The following is an 18,423-nucleotide window of genomic DNA, read 5'->3' on the forward strand; positions in this document are numbered from 1 at the left end:
TTATGAATAATTAAGAACTTATTATTGTCACAACTCATTCATATACTAACGGGTGTAGATTAACAATATTACAACTGAACCAATATATTTTCACCAATAGGGAACAGTCACTGAAGTGATTAGTACAACCAAACTGCATTGATCACTAGATACTATGTTATTGTGATAATTTCAAGTAGTTTTGGAAAGCAGATTTTGATCATTGTAAGCAACTGATCGCTAAAAGTGGTGATCGGCACACACAGATTTCACTGTATAGAGTTACGGCTTGACTGATTGATCATGTTCCCGAAGCTCTTTAGTACTTTCCCCATGTGATTGAGAGGTGAAGGAAAATGAAGTAAATGGGAGGCTATTGAGCACTCTGCAGAGTAGCCAAGCTAGAGGTCAATCCTTAGCCGTTTGTTCAAAGCTGAAATCTGTTGTAAAATGTACAGACTGTGAGATCATAATCTGCAGGGAGGCAACAGACCCCAGCCATGAGCATCAGTGACAGGAAATACCTCGCTGCAGTTTACAGATAACAATGTCAGGACTTTGCATTATTTCATCTTGACAGCCCAAAAACAAAATACAATATGGCTTCTGCAAACCAATGCCCACAGGCTGAAAATAGACGTAGTGCAGACACAACTTCCTTCACTAATGCAAAAGCAGAGCAAGGCAAAGAGTGATAAAGAAGTGAGTAGGAACTCAGGCATTGACAATTTGGGAATAAACATAGCAGAAGGGGAAAGGTTACATGACTGGCTAAGACAATACAATATTCTCTCATGGGCTATACCGTCATGAGAGCAAATGGACAGAGAAAATAAAAGTACACAGAAAAGAAATTAAAACTGTCAAAAATATATTCTTTTCTTTTCCTCCCTCTAAGGAGACAGCATTAGGACCTTGATCTACTGATCATGTGGTGCAGCCTGAGTGAAGTTGAGGCAGGCTCCCTCCTATGGACAACGTAGTAAAGAATGACATAACTAGCCCGTAAGGAGAAGACGGAGTAGGTACAACAGCTAGGGCTAGGATCTGACTTCAAGCTCAATTAATGGCTAACACTGGGTTATTTCCTATTGAAAATTTCATTAGATTAGGTTTCTTTGTGATTCCAACAAAAAGAATTTGCCTTTTCTATAAAAAAAGCAAAAAATAAAATACTGCAGACATGGAAACCTGAAACAAAAACAGAAAATGCTGGGAGATACTCAGGAGGTCAGGTAGCATCAGTTGAGAAAACACAAAATAGTTGATGTTTTGGGCATAAAATCTTTCCTCAGAACATCTGTACAGAGGGACAAAGAAGCTGTGACATCTTTATCACAATTGCCAGGCCAGTGCCACAGGCGAGTACAGACGGGGTATGATGTCAGTCATGGTCTAGATGGTAGTTTACTTTTAAATTTGGAGCAAAGCTGAAGAAAGTTGTTCAAAGCATTTCTGTATTAATTAGTTCTTTCAATTTCTTTTTTATTATTTGTTCTCGTGATGTGGATGACATTGGAAAGGCAGCATTTACTACCCATCCCCAGTTGCCCGTAGAAGTTGGTAGTAGGCCTTCTCCTTGAACCACTGGGATCCTTGTAGCAATTGTGCTCCCACAGTGGTGTTAGGTAGGGCATTCCAGATATTAACCCACAGATGATAAAGGAATTGTAGTATAGGTCCAAGTCAGGAGGGTTTGCGAGGGGAACTTGCAAGGCGATGATGTTTCCACGACATTTCTTTTCCAAATTTTAAACATCTATGGTTTGGTAGCTCTTTGTTAGAATCTGGATGTTTTTCGTCCACAGTTAACTGGAATGACTAACTTTAATGAGTTTTTAAATGGGACAAAGTGGACAAATCCCATATATTATTTGCCCCCCCCAATGCAGCAATGCATATGGATTTCAAATCATAAAGGATCGTCGGTCTGTCTATAATTATCCTCTATGCAATTAAGTTAATGGGGTAGAACTTGCTCATAGTGTAAAAATTGCACAATCAAGTCTAATAATCCACTTTCCACATTATTTGAATAGTTTTTAAAAAAAAATTTGTTCATGGGATGTGGGCGTTGCTGGCGAGGCCGGCATTTATTGCCCATCCCTAATTGCCCTAGAGAAGGTGGTGGTGAGCCGCCTTCTTGAACCGCTGCAGTCCGTGTGGTGACGGTTCTCCCACAGTGCTGTTAGGAAGGGAGTTCCAGCATTTTGACCCAACGACAATGAAGGAATGGCGATATATTTCCAAATTGAGATGGTGTGTGACTTGGAGGGGTACTTGCAGGTGGTGTTGTTCCCATGTGCCTGCTGCTCTTGTCCTTCTAGGTGGTAGAGGTCGCGGGTTTGGGAGGTGCTGTCGAAGAAGCCTTGGCGAGTTGCTGCAGTGCATCCTGTGGATGGTACACACTGCAGCCACTGTGCGCCGGTGGTGAAGGGAGTGAATGTTTAGGGTGGTGGATGGGGTGCCAATCAAGCGGGCTGCTTTGTCCTGGACGGTGTTGAGCTTCTTGAGTGTTGTTGGAGCTGCACTCATCCAAGCAAGTGGAGAGTATTCCATCACACTCCTGACTTGTGCCTTGTAGATGGTGGAAAGGCTTTGGGGAGGCAGGAGGTGAGTCACTCGTCGCAGAATACCCAGCCTCTGACCTGCTCTTGTAGACACAGTATTTATATGGCTGGTCCAGTTAAGTTTCTGGTCAATGGTGACCCCCCAGGATGTTGATGGTGGGGGATTCGGCGATGGTAATGCCGTTGAATGTCAAGGAGAGGTGGTTAGACTCTCTCTTGTTGGAGATGGTCATTGCCTGGCACTTGTCTGGCGCAAATGTTACTTGCCACTCATCAGCCCAAGCCTGGATGTTGTCCAGGTCTTGCTGCATGCGGGCTCAGACTGCTTCATTATTTGAGGGGTTGCGAATGGAACTGAACACTGTGCAATCATCAGCGAACATCCCCGTTTCTGACCTTATGATGGAGGGAAGGTAATTGATGAAGCAGCTGAAGATGGTTGGGCCTAGGACACTGCCCTGAGGAACTCCGTTACAGTGAATGTGCTACTCGCCTACAGTGAGTATCTGAACTCAGGCCGTCAAAAAAATAACTTTGTTAAAAATACTTACCTGAATGTGGAGCACTACCATCAAATTTTTTCTTGTTTATTAGCAAAAGTGAATGAAGCAACATTTGGGCTTAAGCTAACTGATGTAGTTTGAAATTCCCTTAAAATATCACAACAGTCGAATACTTCACCCCTGCTTTGCTCGTAACCACATCAATACTTCCAGTAAAGTTAAAAACAGTGGATGTCCAAAGGGACTTAGGGGTTCAGGTACACAGATCATTGAAGTGTTATGAACAGGTGCAGAAAATAATCAAGAAGGCAAATGGAATGTTGGCCTTTATATCTAGAGGACTAGAGTACAAGGGGGCAGAAGTTATGCTGCAGCTATACAAAACCCTGGTTAGACCGCACCTGGAGTACTGTGAGCAGTTCTGGGCACCGCACCTTCGGAAGGACATATTGGCCTTGGAGGGAGTGCAGCGTAGGTTTACTAGAATGATACCCGGACTTCAAGGGTTAAGTTACGAGGAGGGATTACACCAATTGGGGTTGTATTCTTTCGAGTTTCGAAGGTTAAGGGGTGATCTGATCGAAGTTTATAAGATATTAAGGGGAACAGATAGGGTGGATAGAGAGAAACTATTTCCGCTGGTTGGGGATTTTAGGAGTAGGGGGCACAGTCTAAAAATTAGAGCCAGACCTTTCAGGAGCGAGATTAGAAAACATTTCTACACACAAAGGGTTGTAGAAGTTTGGAACTCTCTTCCGCAAAAGGCAATTGATACTAGCTCAATTGCTAAATTTAAATCTGAGATAGATGGCTTTTTGGCAACCAAAGGTATTAAGGGATATGGGCCAAAGGCAGGTATATGGAGTTAGATCACAGATCAGCCATGATCTTATCAAATGGCGGAGCAGGCACGAGGGGCTGAATGGCCTACTCCTGTTCCTATGTTCCTATGTTCCTACATGGAACACACTGCATCAAAAGTGCTTAAACTACTTCATGGTTTATGTCAGTGTGCATGCTATACTGGAATTTGAATGGGGAACTGATATCCTAGGAGTAATCTAGATTAAAAGATTGCTACATGCCTTAGAACAGGAATATTGTCAAAAGAAATCTGTTTATTACACTAGATAGTTAAGAACCTGTTCCAAGACTTCAACTGCAACCAAGAGAGTCAACTAGTATCATAAACCATAAGGCAAGGCACATAAAAGGCTACTGGCCTATATAAGAGGCAGGAGTCGAAGGCCCGAGAGCAGCAGTAGCGGAAGAGGAGAGTGGGAGAACGGCCTGTATAAAGGCTGGAGTCGTAGGCCAGAGAGCAGCAGCAGCGGAGGAGGAGAGTAGGAGAGCGGCCTATATAAGGTGGGAGTTGGAGGCCCGAGAGCAGCAATAGCAGAGGAGGAGCGCGGCCTGTATAAGAGGGGGGAGTTGGAGGCCTGAGAGCAGCAGTAGCGGAAGAGGAGAGTGGGAGAACGGCCTGTATAAAGGCTGGAGTCGTAGGCCAGAGAGCAGCAGCAGCGGAGGAGGAGAGTAGGAGAGCGGCCTATATAAGGTGGGAGTTGGAGGCCCGAGAGCAGCAGTAGCGGAGGAGGAGAGCGGTCTGTATAAGAGGCGGGAGTTGGAGGCCCGAGAGCAGCAGTAGCGGAGGAGGAGAGCGGTCTGTATAAGAGGTGGGAGTTGGAGGCCCGAGAGCAGCAGTAGCGGAGGAGGAGAGCGGTCTGTATAAGAGGCGGGAGTTGGAGGCCTGAGAGCAGCAGTAGCGGAGGAGGAGAGCGGTCTGTATAAGAGGCGGGAGTTGGAGGCCCGAGAGCAGCAGTAGCGGAGGAGGAGAGCGGTCTGTATAAGAGGTGGGAGTTGGAGGCCTGAGAGCAGCAGTAGCGGAGGAGGAGAGCGGTCTGTATAAGAGGTGGGAGTTGGAGGCCCGAGAGCAGCAGTAGCGGAGGAGGAGAGCGGTCTGTATAAGAGGTGGGAGTTGGAGGCCTGAGAGCAGCAGTAGCGGAGGAGGAGAGCGGTCTGTATAAGAGGTGGGAGTTGGAGGCCTGAGAGCAGCAGTAGCGGAGGAGGAGAGCAGTCTGTATAAGAGGTGGGAGTTGGAGGCCTGAGAGCAGCAAGGCGGAGGAGGAGAGCGGTCTGTATAAGAGGTGGGAGTTGGAGGCCTGAGAGCAGCAAGGCGGAGGAGGAGAGCGGTCTGTATAAGAGGTGGGAGTTGGAGGCCTGAGAGCAGCAAGGCGGAGGAGGAGAGCGGTCTGTATAAGAGGTGGGAGTTGGAGGCCTGAGAGCAGCAGTAGCGGAGGAGGAGAGCGGTCTGTATAAGAGGTGGGAGTTGGAGGCCTGAGAGCAGCAGTAGCGGAGGAGGAGAGCGGTCTGTATAAGAGGTGGGAGTTGGAGGCCCGAGAGCAGCAGTAGCGGAGGAGGAGAGCGGTCTGTATAAGAGGTGGGAGTTGGAGGCCTGAGAGCAGCAGTAGCGGAGGAGGAGAGCGGTCTGTATAAGAGGTGGGAGTTGGAGGCCTGAGAGCAGCAGTAGCGGAGGAGGAGAGCGGTCTGTATAAGAGGTGGGAGTTGGAGGCCTGAGAGCAGCAGTAGCGGAGGAGGAGAGCGGTCTGTATAAGAGGTGGGAGTTGGAGGCCTGAGAGCAGCAAGGCGGAGGAGGAGAGCGGTCTGTATAAGAGGTGGGAGTTGGAGGCCTGAGAGCAGCAAGGCGGAGGAGGAGAGCGGTCTGTATAAGAGGTGGGAGTTGGAGGCCTGAGAGCAGCAAGGCGGAGGAGGAGAGCGGTCTGTATAAGAGGTGGGAGTTGGAGGCCTGAGAGCAGCAAGGCGGAGGAGGAGAGCGGTCTGTATAAGAGGTGGGAGTTGGAGGCCTGAGAGCAGCAAGGCGGAGGAGGAGAGCGGTCTGTATAAGAGGTGGGAGTTGGAGGCCTGAGAGCAGCAAGGCGGAGGAGGAGGAGAATGGGAGCGTCAGGGAGAAAAAAAAACAAAGTGACATCAGCACGAGGGATGGAGCTGATTGGTGAGTAGCTGGAGAGTGTTTCTTTTTTTAAGTCTTTAATTTATTTTTGTTTAATTTAGTTAATAATCTAATAAATAGAGGCATGGCAGGGCACCTCAGTCCCGTCGAATACACATCCTGTGCAATGTGGGAACTCCAGGACGCATCCCCACAGGTGCAGGAAGTGTCATCAGCTAAAGGAGCTCGAGCTCTGGATTTCGGAGCTTGAGCAACAGCTGGCGTCACTACAGTGCATCCGCGAGGCTGAGAGTTTTGTGGATGGCACGTTTCAGGAAGTGGCCACCCCGCAGCTTAAGAGAGTGCAGGCAGAGAGGGACTGGATGACCGCCAGACAGACAAGGAGAACCAGGCAGGTAGTGCAGGAGTCCCCTGGAGGGCATCTCACTCTCTAATTCTGAATACTGGTGAGGGAGAGGGTTCCTCTGGGGAGTGCAGCCAGAGACAAGTCCACAGCAACATGGGTGGCTCAGCTGTACGGGGGGGGGGGGGGGGGGGAGGAGAAAGGTCAGGAGAGCAATAGTGATAGGGGATTCAACAGTTAGGGGAACAGACAGGCGTTTCTGCGGCCGCAGATGTGAATCCAGGATGGTATGTTGCCTCCCCGGTGCCAAGGTCAACGATGTCACTGAACAGCTGTGGAACATTCCGAAGGGGGAGGGTGAACAACCAGAGGTCATGGTCCATATCGGTACCAACAAAATAGGCAGAAAGAGGGATGAGGTCCTGCAAGCAGAATTTATGGAGTTAGGAAAGAAATTAAAAAGCAGGACCTCAAAAGCTAGTAATCTCACGATTACTCCCAGTGCCACGCGTTAGTGAGTATAGAAATAGGAGGATAGAGCAGATGAATGTGTGGCTGGAGAGATGGTGCAGGAGGGAGGACTTTAGATTCCTGGGGCATTGGGATCAGTTCTGGGGGAGGTGGGACCTGTACAGGCCGGACGGGTTGCACCTCAATGGAGCCGAGACCAATGTCTTCGCGGGGAGGTTCGCTAGTGCTGTGGGGGAGGGTTTAAACTAATTTGGCAGGGGGATGGGCACCGGGATGTAGGAATGGAAAGGAGAAGCAAGGTACACAAAGGATTGGGAGAGACAGATCGCACTAGAGTAAGAAATAGTACAGTATTAGATGGGAACAGATTAAGAGAGAATACAAGAAGGTCTAAGATGGGTTCACAGTGTATGTGCGTTAACGCACGCAGTGTAGTAAACAAGGTTGGAGAGCTGCAGGCGCAATTAGCCACATGGAAATATGATGTTGTGACGATAACGGAGACCTTGCTCAAAAAAGGGCAGGATTGGGTACTAAATATTAAGAATATAAGAAATAGGAGTAGTCCTTACGGCCCCTTAAGCCTGCTCCGCCATTCAATCAGATCATGGCTGATCTTCAACTTCAACTCCAACTCCACTTTCCCACCTGATCGCCATATCCCTTGATTTCCTTAGAGTCCAAAAATCTATCGATCTCAGCCTTGAATATAATCAACGATTGAGCATCCACACCCCTCTGGGGTAGAGTGTTCCAAAGATTCACAACCCTCAGTGAAGAAATTCCTCCCATCTCAGTCCTAAATGGCCGACCCCTTATCCTGAGACTATGCCCTCTACTTCTAGGGGCATATTCCTGGATACAAGTTGTTCAGGAAAGATAGGGAAGGAAAGAAAGGAGGGGAATGGCAGTATTGATTAAGGAGAATATCGCAGTGCTGGAGAGAGAGGATGTCCTTGAGGGGTCAAGGACAGAATGTATTTGGTTAGAGTTAAGAAACAACAGAGGTGCCATTACACTACTGGGTGTACTCTATAGGCCACCAACTAGTGGAAAAGATACAGAGGAACAAATCTGCAAAGAAATTACAGAGAGGTGCAAGAGCCATTCAGTAGTGATAATGGAAGAATTTCAACAATCCTAATATAGACTGGGATAGTAGTAGTGTAAAGGGCATAGAAGGGGAGAAATTTTTGAAGTATGTTCAGGAGAATTTTCTTGACTAGTACGTTTCCGGCCCAACGAGGAAGGAGACATTGCTGGATCTGGTTCTGGGGAATGAGGTGGGTCAAGTGGACCAAGTGTCAGTGGGGGAACATTTACGGAACAGCGATCATAGTAGCATAAGGTTTGGAATAGCTATGGAAAAGGACACGGACCATTCTAAAGTAAAAATACTCAATTGTGGCTACAAGAGCAGGTCAGAGGCTGGGTATTCTGTGGCGAGTGACTCACCTCCTGGCTCCCCAAAGCATTTCCACCATCTACAAGGCACAAGTCAGGAGTGTGATGGAATACTCTCCACTTGCCTGGATGAGTGCAGCTCCAACAACACTCAAGAAGCTCAACACCATCCAGGACAAAGCAGCCCGCTTGATTGGCACCTCGTCCAGCACCCTAAACATTCACTCCCTTCACCACCGGCGCACCGTGGCTGCAGTGTGTACCATCCACAGGATGCACTGCAGCAACTCGCCAAGGCTTCTTCGACAGCACCTCCCAAACCCATGACCTCTACCACCTAGAAGGACAAGAGCAGCAGGCACATGGGAACACCACCACCTGCACGTTCCCCTCCAAGTCACACATCATCCCGACTTGGAAATATATCGCCATTCCTTCATCGTCACTTGGGTCAAACTCCTGGAACTCCCTTCCTAACAGCACTGTGGGAGAACCTTCACCACACGGACTGCAGCGGTTCAAGGCGGCGGCTCACCACCACCTTCTCAAGGGCAATTAGGGATAGGCAATAAATGCTGGCCTTGTCAGTGACGCCCACATCCCATGAACGAATAAAAAAAAAACTGGAGGAGGGCCAATTTCAGTGGGATGAGACCAGATCTGGCCTGGGTAAATTGGAATAAAAGATTGTCAGGCAAAACTGCAACTGAACAATGGACAGCCTTTAAAAAGGAGACGTTTCGGGTACAGTCTAGGTACATTCCCATGAGGGGGAAAGGTAGGGCAACTAAAGCCAGAGCTCCCTGGATGAAGAGAGAGAGAGAGAGCGAGGGAGAGAGTGCGAGAGAGAGAGAGAAAGCAGAAAAAAGGGGATACGACAAGTGAGAATCAGGCTGAATATAGAAAGTTCAGTGGGGAAGCGAAATAATAGGGGCAAAGAGAGAGTATGAGAATAGACTGGCGGCCAACATAAATGGGAATCCAAAAGTCTTCTATAGGCATATAAATAGTAAACAGGTAGTAAGAGGTGGGGTGGGGCTGATTAGGGACCAAGAAGGAGATTTACGCAAGGAGGCAGAAGGCATGGCTGAGGTACTAAATGAGTACTTTGCATCTGTCTTTACCAAGGAAGAAGATGCTGCCAAAGTCACAGTAAGTGAAGAGGTAGTTGAGATACTGGATGGGCTAAAAATTGATAAAGAAGAGGTACTAGAAAGGCTGGCTGTACTTAAAGTAGATAAGTCACCCGGTCCAAATGGGATGCATCGTAGGTTGCTTAGGGAAGTAAGGACGGAAATTGCGGAGGTACTGGCCATAATCTTCCAATCCTTGGATACGGGGGTAGTGCAAGAGAACTGGAGAATTGCAAATGTTACACCCTTGTTCAAAAAAGGATGCAAGGATAAACCCGTCAACTATAGGCCAGTCAGTTTAACCTCAGTGGTGGGGAAACTTTTAGAAACAATAATCCAGGACAGAATTAACAGCCACTTGGACAAGTGGGGATTAATTAAGGAAAGCCTGCACGAATTTGTTAAAGGCAAATCATGTTTAACTAACTTGATTGAGTTTTTTGATGAGGTAACAGAGGGTTGATAAGGGCAATGCGGTTGATATATTGGAACAGAGAAGGTTGAGAGGAAATTTGACAGAGGTGTATATGGACTTCCAAAAGGCGTTTGATAAATTGCCACATAATAGGCTTGTCATCAAAGTTGGAATAAAAGAGGCAGCGGCAGCATGGATACGAAATTGGCTGAGTAACAGGAAACAGAGAGTAGTGGTGAACGGTTGTTTTTCAGACTGGAGGGAGGTGTACAGTGATGTTCCCCAGGGATCAGTACAAGGACCACTGCTTTTCTTGATATATACTAATGACTTGGACTTGGGTGCACAGGGCACAATTTCAAAATGTGCAGATGACACAAAACTTGGAAGTGTAGTGAACAGGGAGGAGGATAGTGATAGACTTCAAGAGGACATAGACAGGCTGGTGGCATGGGCAGACACGTGGCAGATGAAATTTAACTCAGAAAAGTGCGAGGTGATACATTTTAATAGAAAGAACAAAGAGAGGCAATATAAACTAAAGGGTACAATTCTAAAAGGGGTTCAGGAACAGAGAGTGGTTATGATCTGGAATGCACTGCCTGAGTTGGTGGAGGCAGATTCAATTGTGGCTTTCAAAAGGGAATTGGATAAGTACTTGAAGGGAAAAAAATTGCAGGGCTACGGGGAGAGGGTGGGGGAGTGGCACTAGCTGGATTGCTCTTAGAGAGCCAGCATGGACTCGACAGGCCGAATGGCCTTCTTCCTTGCAGTAACAATTCTATGATTCAACCCTCAGTATCATGGTCAAATACGCTCTGAGAGCTTGCATTTTAATGCAGCGGACAGAGAGGGGGCCATTTTAGTTTTGATAAAGTGAGTGTACAGCAAATCTGTGTGACTGGACTGTGGAAGCTCACTGCTTCACTGCTGTTTTTGAGCAATAAAAAAGTTCATGTAAGATTTTTATCCCTTTGCAATCTTGATCGTTCCCCTCAATAATCAATCGTTATTGTGATTCTAATTATGCCTGCGGTTTCTGGTGATTCTCAGAGGGGCAGTGCTAGTTTACCATAGCACTGTGGGAAGATATCGGTGGGCTTTTCCCTTTTATTTTCAAAAAGTACAATGCTGTGCCAAATAAGATGATAATGCATCAAGTAACAAGTACTCCGTACTGATTTTGCTGTAGATTGGCTCAGTTTAAAAAACACATAGCTACTGATAGTATGGTTGCTCTTACCTCATTACAGTGAAATCTTGCACTGAGCAAGGCAGGTTTACTAGAAATTTATATGCAGTATAACAGTCCATCTAAGGCTTTTTTTTTTCTTCCATGTGGGCTTTCAGCTTTGCATAACCTCCCTTGGCTAACAGGACATCTCTAAGGCCACCAATAACCAGATAACAGGTGGATGCAGCAGGTTTGTACTAGTTCATAGCTCCTTTCACTATGTTCCTTCAACAGAAAAAGCAGATTCACATAGCACAACTTGATTGAAACCCCAGCACTGTTTATAATAGTTCACTAGACCATAATATTGGCTTTTTATTTAGGAGACAATTTTGTTCGAAATCTAACATTTTAGATTTAATTAGTAAAATAAAGTATTCTGTATTCAATTTATTGCCTAGTGGCAAAGCAAAAGCTATCAAGCACAGTAGGCCTGCCCTAAAACAGGATTTGAATACAAAAGAGTGGTATAGTGAAGAACTGGGTTACAGAGATGGTGTTTCTTATTAGGTTCCCCATAAATAGTATGACATTTGTATAATTTTGAATGACGGATATTTAAAAAGATTGTGGTGTAATAACTGGCCAAGGACTGCCTTATAATGAATGGCAGTTAATAAGTTTGGTGTCAGATCTGAGAGTTCGGACAGTTCTGTGTATCTAATGTTCTGTGAAATGAGTTACCACGTTTGACCATTGATTAACACTCAGTTAAGTAACAACCACCCAAAGTGCAGAGTTTAATTTCCATACCTTTGTTAACAGTATCCATACACCATACCGCACTGTGGACAGATAACTCTTCACCTTTAGAGTGACCAGCATTAGGGAAACCCCCAGAATTCCACTAAATAAAAAGAAAAACAGTATTTATTGTTTTAGAAATCCTTTCATTTTACACAGAACACTGGATGTGGCACAAATACTAATTTGTTAATGTACAACTCTTTATACATTTGATGGAAAAAGAAACAAATCATTAAAATGTTGACCTCAGCTAAGCTCGGTCAAACCAAAACCAAAATTAAATTTAAACTTTCTATTTGAGCTCTATGAATCACCAAATGGATGAAGCCCCTGCCCTGTGTATTACTGAGCTATACAGGACAAAGTTTGCAGGTTCAATTCTCGCTATCGGCCAAGTACTGGGGGCATTAATTGGGGCCCTACAACAGACCTAGGCACCCTGCATTAGAAGAAAAATCTGGCAGGATTCCCGGTCCTATCATTATTCCAGCGACCCCAGTTGAAAACATACATGCGTGGAGGTCAAGTGAAGAGAGGATTGGGGTTAGCTCTGGTGCCTTCCATCTCCAAGGCCACTGTTAGCATGGATTTTGGACTGTTGAATTAAAGGCAACGATGAAGTGACAAATGGGTACATGACAGTGGTATTTACCCTAAAACCAAATGTGTAAACTGTCTGTTGTTGCTGTGCGGACTTAATTGGTTAATGTGTGTAATCAAGATTTATGATGTAAAAGCTACTGAAATCTGTATTTCAAAGGTATAAAAAAGCATGACAACCATTTTAAAGTTGAGAAGGTATATGCGTACATTGCGGAATGTCCAGCCTTCTCCCAGAGTACTTTGTCCAATAAACTGCATGTTGAATCTTTAAGTCTGATTTTTTCCCACAACAGCCACCAATAACCAGACAACAGGTGGATGCAGCAGGTTTGTACAAGTTCATAGCTCCTTACACTATGTTCCTTCAACAGAAAATTCAGATTCACATAGCACAACTTGATTGAAACCCCAGCACTGTTTATGATAGTTCACTAGACCATAATATTGGCTTTTTATTCAGCAGACAATTTTGTTAGAAATCTAACATTTTAGATTTAATTAGTAAAAAAAAGGTATTCTGCATTCAATACATTACCTAGTGGCAAAGCAAATGCTATCAGGCACAGTAGGCCTGCCCTAAAACAGGATTTGAATACAAAAGCCAGCCAACATTCCTAATTTAAACTCGTGCATCAAGAATGAAGTAGTAACAGAAAGGGTAGACAAGGGTAATGCAGATGTAATATATTTGGATTTTCAAAAGGCCTTCGGTAAGGTAGTAGACTCATGACTAAGGGCAGAACATGTGGAGTCAGGGGACAAGTAGCAGAGTGGATAGGAAGCTGGCTCCAAAACAGAAAACAGAGAGTAGGAGATAAAGATAGTTACTCAGACTTGCAAAAGGTGGGAAGTGGTGGTGTGCCACAAGGATCAGTGCTGGGACCACTGTTGTTCACCATTTATATAAACAATTTGGACTCGGGAATCGGAAGTACAATTTCAAAATTTGCGGACGTCACCAAATTGGAGAAACTTCTTTACCCAGAGAGTGGTTAGAATGTGGAACTCGCTACCACAGGGAGTAATTGAGACGACGAGCATGTGTTTATCTAGCATGGGGAAGCAAGGAATAGAAAGCTATGCTGAGAAGGTTAAATGAAGTAGGGAGGAAGGAGCTCATATGGAGCATAAACTCCGGCATGGACCTGTTGGGCTGAATGGCCTGTTTCTGTGCTGTGCATTCTATGCATGATGTGGAGATGCCGGTGATGGACTGGGGTTGACAATTGTAAACAATTTTACAACACCAAGTTATAGTCCAGCAATTTTATTTTAAATTCACAAGCTTTCGGAGACTTCCTCCTTCCTCAGGTAAATGTTCAGGAGCTCCTCGAAGCCTACGCATTTATACATATAGAACAATACATGGTGTTTACAGAATGCCCCTGCAACTGCCCGTTGCCAAGGCAATCACCGTGTTCAGACAGAGAGGTGTCACCTGCAGAACCCCCGAATACACATTCAACAAAAAAACAAACAGGAAAAAAAACAGAGAGAGGCAGAAACATCCGGAAGGCAGAGAAAGCCAGCAAATGACCCATTATATTAAAAACAGATAACATTTGTTCGCTGGTGGGGTAATGTGTAGCGTGACATGAACCCAAGATCCCGGTTGAGGCCGTCCTCATGGGTGCGGAACTTGGCTATCAATTTCTGCTCGACGATTTTGCGTTGTCGTGTGTCTCGAAGGCCGCCTTGGAGTACGCTTACCCGAAGGTCGGTGGATGAATGTCCATGACTGCTGAAGTGTTCCCCGACTGGGAGGGAACCCTCCTGTTTGGCGATTGTTGCGCGGTGTCCGTTCATCCGTTGTCGCAGCGTCTGCATGGTCTCGCCAATGTACCATGCTCTGGGGCATCCTTTCCTGCAACGTATGAGGTAGACAACGTTGGCCGAGTCACAGGAGTATGAACCATGCACCTGGTGGGTGGTGTCCTCTCGTGTGATGGTGGTATCTGTGTCGATGATCTGGCATGTCTTGCAGAGGTTACCGTGGCAAGGTTGTGTGGTGTCGTGGACGCTGTTCTCTTGAAAGCTAGGTAATTTGCTGCGAACGATGGTCTGTTTGAGGTTGGGTGGCTGTTTAAAGGCGAGTAGTGGAGGTGTGGGGATGGCCATAGCGAGGTGTTTGTCCTCATTGATGACATGTTGAAGGCTGCGGAGAACATGGCGTAGTTTCTCCGCTCCGGGGAAGTACTGGACGACAAAGGGTACTCTGTTGGTTGCGTCCCGTGTTAGTCTCCTGAGGAGGTCTATGCGATTTTTTGCTGTGGCCCGTCGGAACTGTCGATCGATGAGTCGAGCGTCATATCCCGTTCTTACTAGGGCGTCTTTCAGCGTCTGGAGGTGTCCATCGCGTTCCTCCTCGTCTGAGCAGACCCTGTGTATTCGCAGGGCCTGTCCATAGGGGATGGCCTCTTTGACGTGGTTAGGGTGGAAGCTGGAAAAGTGGAGCATCGTGAGGTTGTCCGTGGGCTTGCGGTAGAGTGAGGTGCTGAGGTGCCCGTCTTTGATGGAGATTCGTGTGTCCAAGAAAGAAACTGATTCTGAGGAGTAGTCCATGGTGAGCTTGATGGTGGGATGGAACTTGTTGATGTTATCGTGTAGTCTCTTTAGTGATTCCTTGCCGTGGGTCCATAGAAAGAAAATGTCGTCGATGTATCTGGTGTATAGTGTTGGTTGGAGGTCTTGTGCAGTGAAGAAGTCCTGCTCGAACTTGTGCATGAAAATGTTGGCGTATTGGGGTGCGAATTTGGTCCCCATGGCTGTTCCGTGTGTTTGGGTAAAGAACTGGTTATCGAAGGTGAAGACATTGTGATCCAGGATGAAGCGGATGAGTTGTAGGATGGCTTCCGGAGATTGGCTGTTGTTGGTGTTGAGTATTGATGCTGTCGCAGAGATGCCGTCATCGTGGGGGATACTGGTGTATAGTGCCTCTCTAGGTCATTCTATGCAATTCTATGTGGATTTTAGAAAGGCTTTTGACAAGGTCCCACATGGCAGACTGGTCAAAAAAGTAAAAGCCGATGGGATCCAAGGGAAAGTGGCAAGTTGGATCCAAAATTGGCTCAGTGGCAGGAAGCAAAGGATAATGGTTGAAGGGTGTTTTTGTGACTCGGAGGCTATTACCACTGGGGTTCCGCAGGACTCAGTACTAGGTCCCTTGCTTTTTGTGCTGTATATCAATGATTTAGACTTAAATGTAGGGGGCATGATTAAGAAGTTTGTAGATGATACAAAAATTGGCCGTGTGGTTGATAGTGAGGAGGATAGCTGTAGACTGCAGGAAGATATCAATGGACTGGTCAGGTGGGCAGAAAAGTGGCAAATGGAATTCAATCCGGAGAAGTGTGAGGCAATGCATTTGGGGAGGGCAAACAAGGCAAGGGAATACATAATAAATGGGAGGATACTGAGAGGCGTAGAGGAAGTGAGGGACCTTAGAGTGCATGTCCACAGATCCCTGAAGGTAGCAGGACAGGTAGATAAGGTGGTTAAGGCGGCAAATGGGATAACTTCCTTTATTAGCCGAAGCGTAGAATATAAGACCAGGGAGGTAATGATAAAACTGTATAAAACACCACTTAGGCCACAGCTTGAGTACTGTGTACTGTTCTGGTCACCACATTATAGGAAAGATATGATTGCACTAGGGAGGGTACAGAGGAGATTTATGAGGATGTTGCCAGGACTGGAGAATTTTAGCTATGAGGAAAGATTGGATAGGCTGGGGTTGTTCTCTTTGGAACAGAGGAGGCTGAGGGGAGATTTAATTGAGATGTATAAAATTATGAGGGGCCCAGAAAGAGTGCATAGGAAGGACCTATTTCTGATAGCAGAGAGGTCAATAACCAGGGGGCATAGATTTAAAGTAATTGGTAGAAGGATTAGAGGGGAGTTGAGGAGAAATTTTTTCACCCAGAGGGTGGTGGGGTCTGGAACTTACTGCCTGAAAGGGTGGTTGAGGCAGAAACCCTCATCGCATTTAAAAAGTACTCGGATATGTACTCGAGGTGCCGTAACCTACAAGGCTACGGACCAAGAGCTGGAAAGTGGGATTAGGCTGGATAGCTCTTTTTCAGCCGGCACAGACACGATGGGCCGAATGGCCTCCTTCTGCGCTGTAAATTTCTATGAACCTATAAACCTAGTAAAGATGCAGCATCGGTTCTATGGTTGAGTGTTGAGAAAATGTTGAGCACACATTACAGAAAGTCAAGATTTTAAAATAGTTTATACAAAAACATGTGTGGGATGTACAAACATAAAAGAATTTCCACATGAACAGGCTTTTTGGAAAAGAAATCAGACATGCAAGTTAAGAATACTAAGGAAATGCTTATGCCAAATAGTGAAAACCTATGCTGCAGAATTCAGAAACAGTCTGTTTGATCCACAGATGTATTTTCAGCACTTTCTGGATGAATTCTGAAATTGATTTTGTTTTGGATACGAAACTAAATCAACTGTAAAAATGTTAAATTGCTTTTAAACGTCTTTGTTGTCTACATTACTCCACGACACCCCTGCACGGTCAGGTTGGAGCTCCAAGGAAATCTGTAGCTTTTGCGGCCCCACCCAATCACATGCCCGCCCAGAGTTCATGACATTACTCTTCGGCTTGAGTGCATGTTCTCACTGAAACTCTGCCCTTTGCTGCAGTTGCCACGTTATGAGGACTGGTTGTCTGTGCCGCCAATCCCACAGTTTCCTGTCACTGCTAACTTGAAATACAAGGAAAGGGAGAGTCATCGTTCTGGAGATGATCGGCATGAGCCCACTGAATGGGCCAATTCAACATTTGTACAGGGCTTGCAGCCAAGAAAAATCTTAACTGGGAGCCAAAAATTGACTTCTAGACTCCAGGTTACCCACCTGAGTATTGTTCTCATTAAATATTAGTAAATTCTTCCATATAATTTTAACTTAAAATTATGGAATATGATTCATTCTCCCTCTGGCTTTTAGGAGACCTGTGACAATTGTCTTTTGGGGAGTCATTTAAAAAAAAACTTGTAATGTAATCCCTTTGTAAAATATAATTTCTGTATGGCTTCCAAAGACAGCATTATAATAGGGTGGAGTGGAGGTCTCCTGTATTAAAGAGTCATTTAAAATAAAAAGGCTGGTTCCTGCCAGAAACGATGAAGTAAATGTTTTCAAGGGTACTCTGAAGAAAAGCACACAAAAAGTGTTGTTTAGTCAGAAAACATTATTGAGAAAGATTTCCTTTCAGCAAAACTCAGTTACTACCAAAACAGGAAGTGATAGTCGGCAAGAGAACAGAGTTCTGCCAGTGCCTCCACCATTTCTCAACAGTGTGCTACACCCAGTGTTTGAAATGCAGATCATTCTCGCTGCTTTCCTTCCCCCTTCGATTCAATATATACCACGATTCTAGCTATTTCTCACCAAAGGGTAATGTGATGAACTCTGGGCGGGCACGTGTTCGTGCGGGGCTTTCCTTGGAGCTCCAACCTGACCGTGCGGGGCTTTCCTTGGAGCTCCAACCTGACCGTGCGGGGCTTTCCTTGGAGCTCCAACCTGACCGTGCGGGGCTTTCCTTGGAGCTCCAACCTGACCGTGCGGGGCTTTCCTTGGAGCTCCAACCTGACCGTGTGGGGCTTTCCTTGGAGCTCCAACCTGACCGTGCGGGGCTTTCCTTAGGAGCTCCAACCTGACCGTGCGGGGCTTTCCTTGGAGCTCCAACCTGACCGTGCGGGGCTTTCCTTGGAGCTCCAACCTGACCGTGCGGGGCTTTCCTTGGAGCTCCAACCTGAGCGTGCGGGGCTTTCCTTGGAGCTCCAACCTGACCGTGCGGGGCTTTCCTTGGAGCTCCAACCTGACCGCGCGGGGCTTTCCTTGGAGCTCCAACCTGACCGTGCGGGGCTTTCCTTAGGAGCTCCAACCTGACCGTGTGGGGCTTTCCTTGGAGCTCCAACCTGACCGTGCGGGGCTTTCCTTGGAGCTCCAACCTGACCGTGCGGGGCTTTCCTTGGAGCTCCAACCTGACCGTGCGGGGCTTTCCTTGGAGCTCCAACCTGACCGTGCGG

General features: G+C 46.3%; 1 protein-coding gene across 3 annotated transcripts in view; it reads right to left on the minus strand.

Moving 5' to 3' along the window:
* The window catches only part of LOC137312586 (UDP-N-acetylglucosamine transporter TMEM241 homolog), a 143,031-nt gene that overhangs the window by 63,271 nt on the left and 61,337 nt on the right, over positions 1–18,423 (minus strand). For 2 of the 3 annotated variants that reach the window (XM_067979129.1, XM_067979118.1), the window contains exon 13: positions 11,774–11,867. In XM_067979129.1, the coding sequence (XP_067835230.1) occupies positions 11,774–11,867 (94 nt within the window). Of the gene's footprint in view, positions 1–11,045; positions 11,246–11,773; positions 11,868–18,423 lie in introns of those variants that run through there. The other variant, XM_067979123.1, reaches the window with a different exon arrangement.

Source organism: Heptranchias perlo, chromosome 3 (genome assembly GCF_035084215.1).
Source record: "Heptranchias perlo isolate sHepPer1 chromosome 3, sHepPer1.hap1, whole genome shotgun sequence".
NCBI classification, from domain to species: Eukaryota; Metazoa; Chordata; class Chondrichthyes; order Hexanchiformes; family Hexanchidae; genus Heptranchias; species Heptranchias perlo.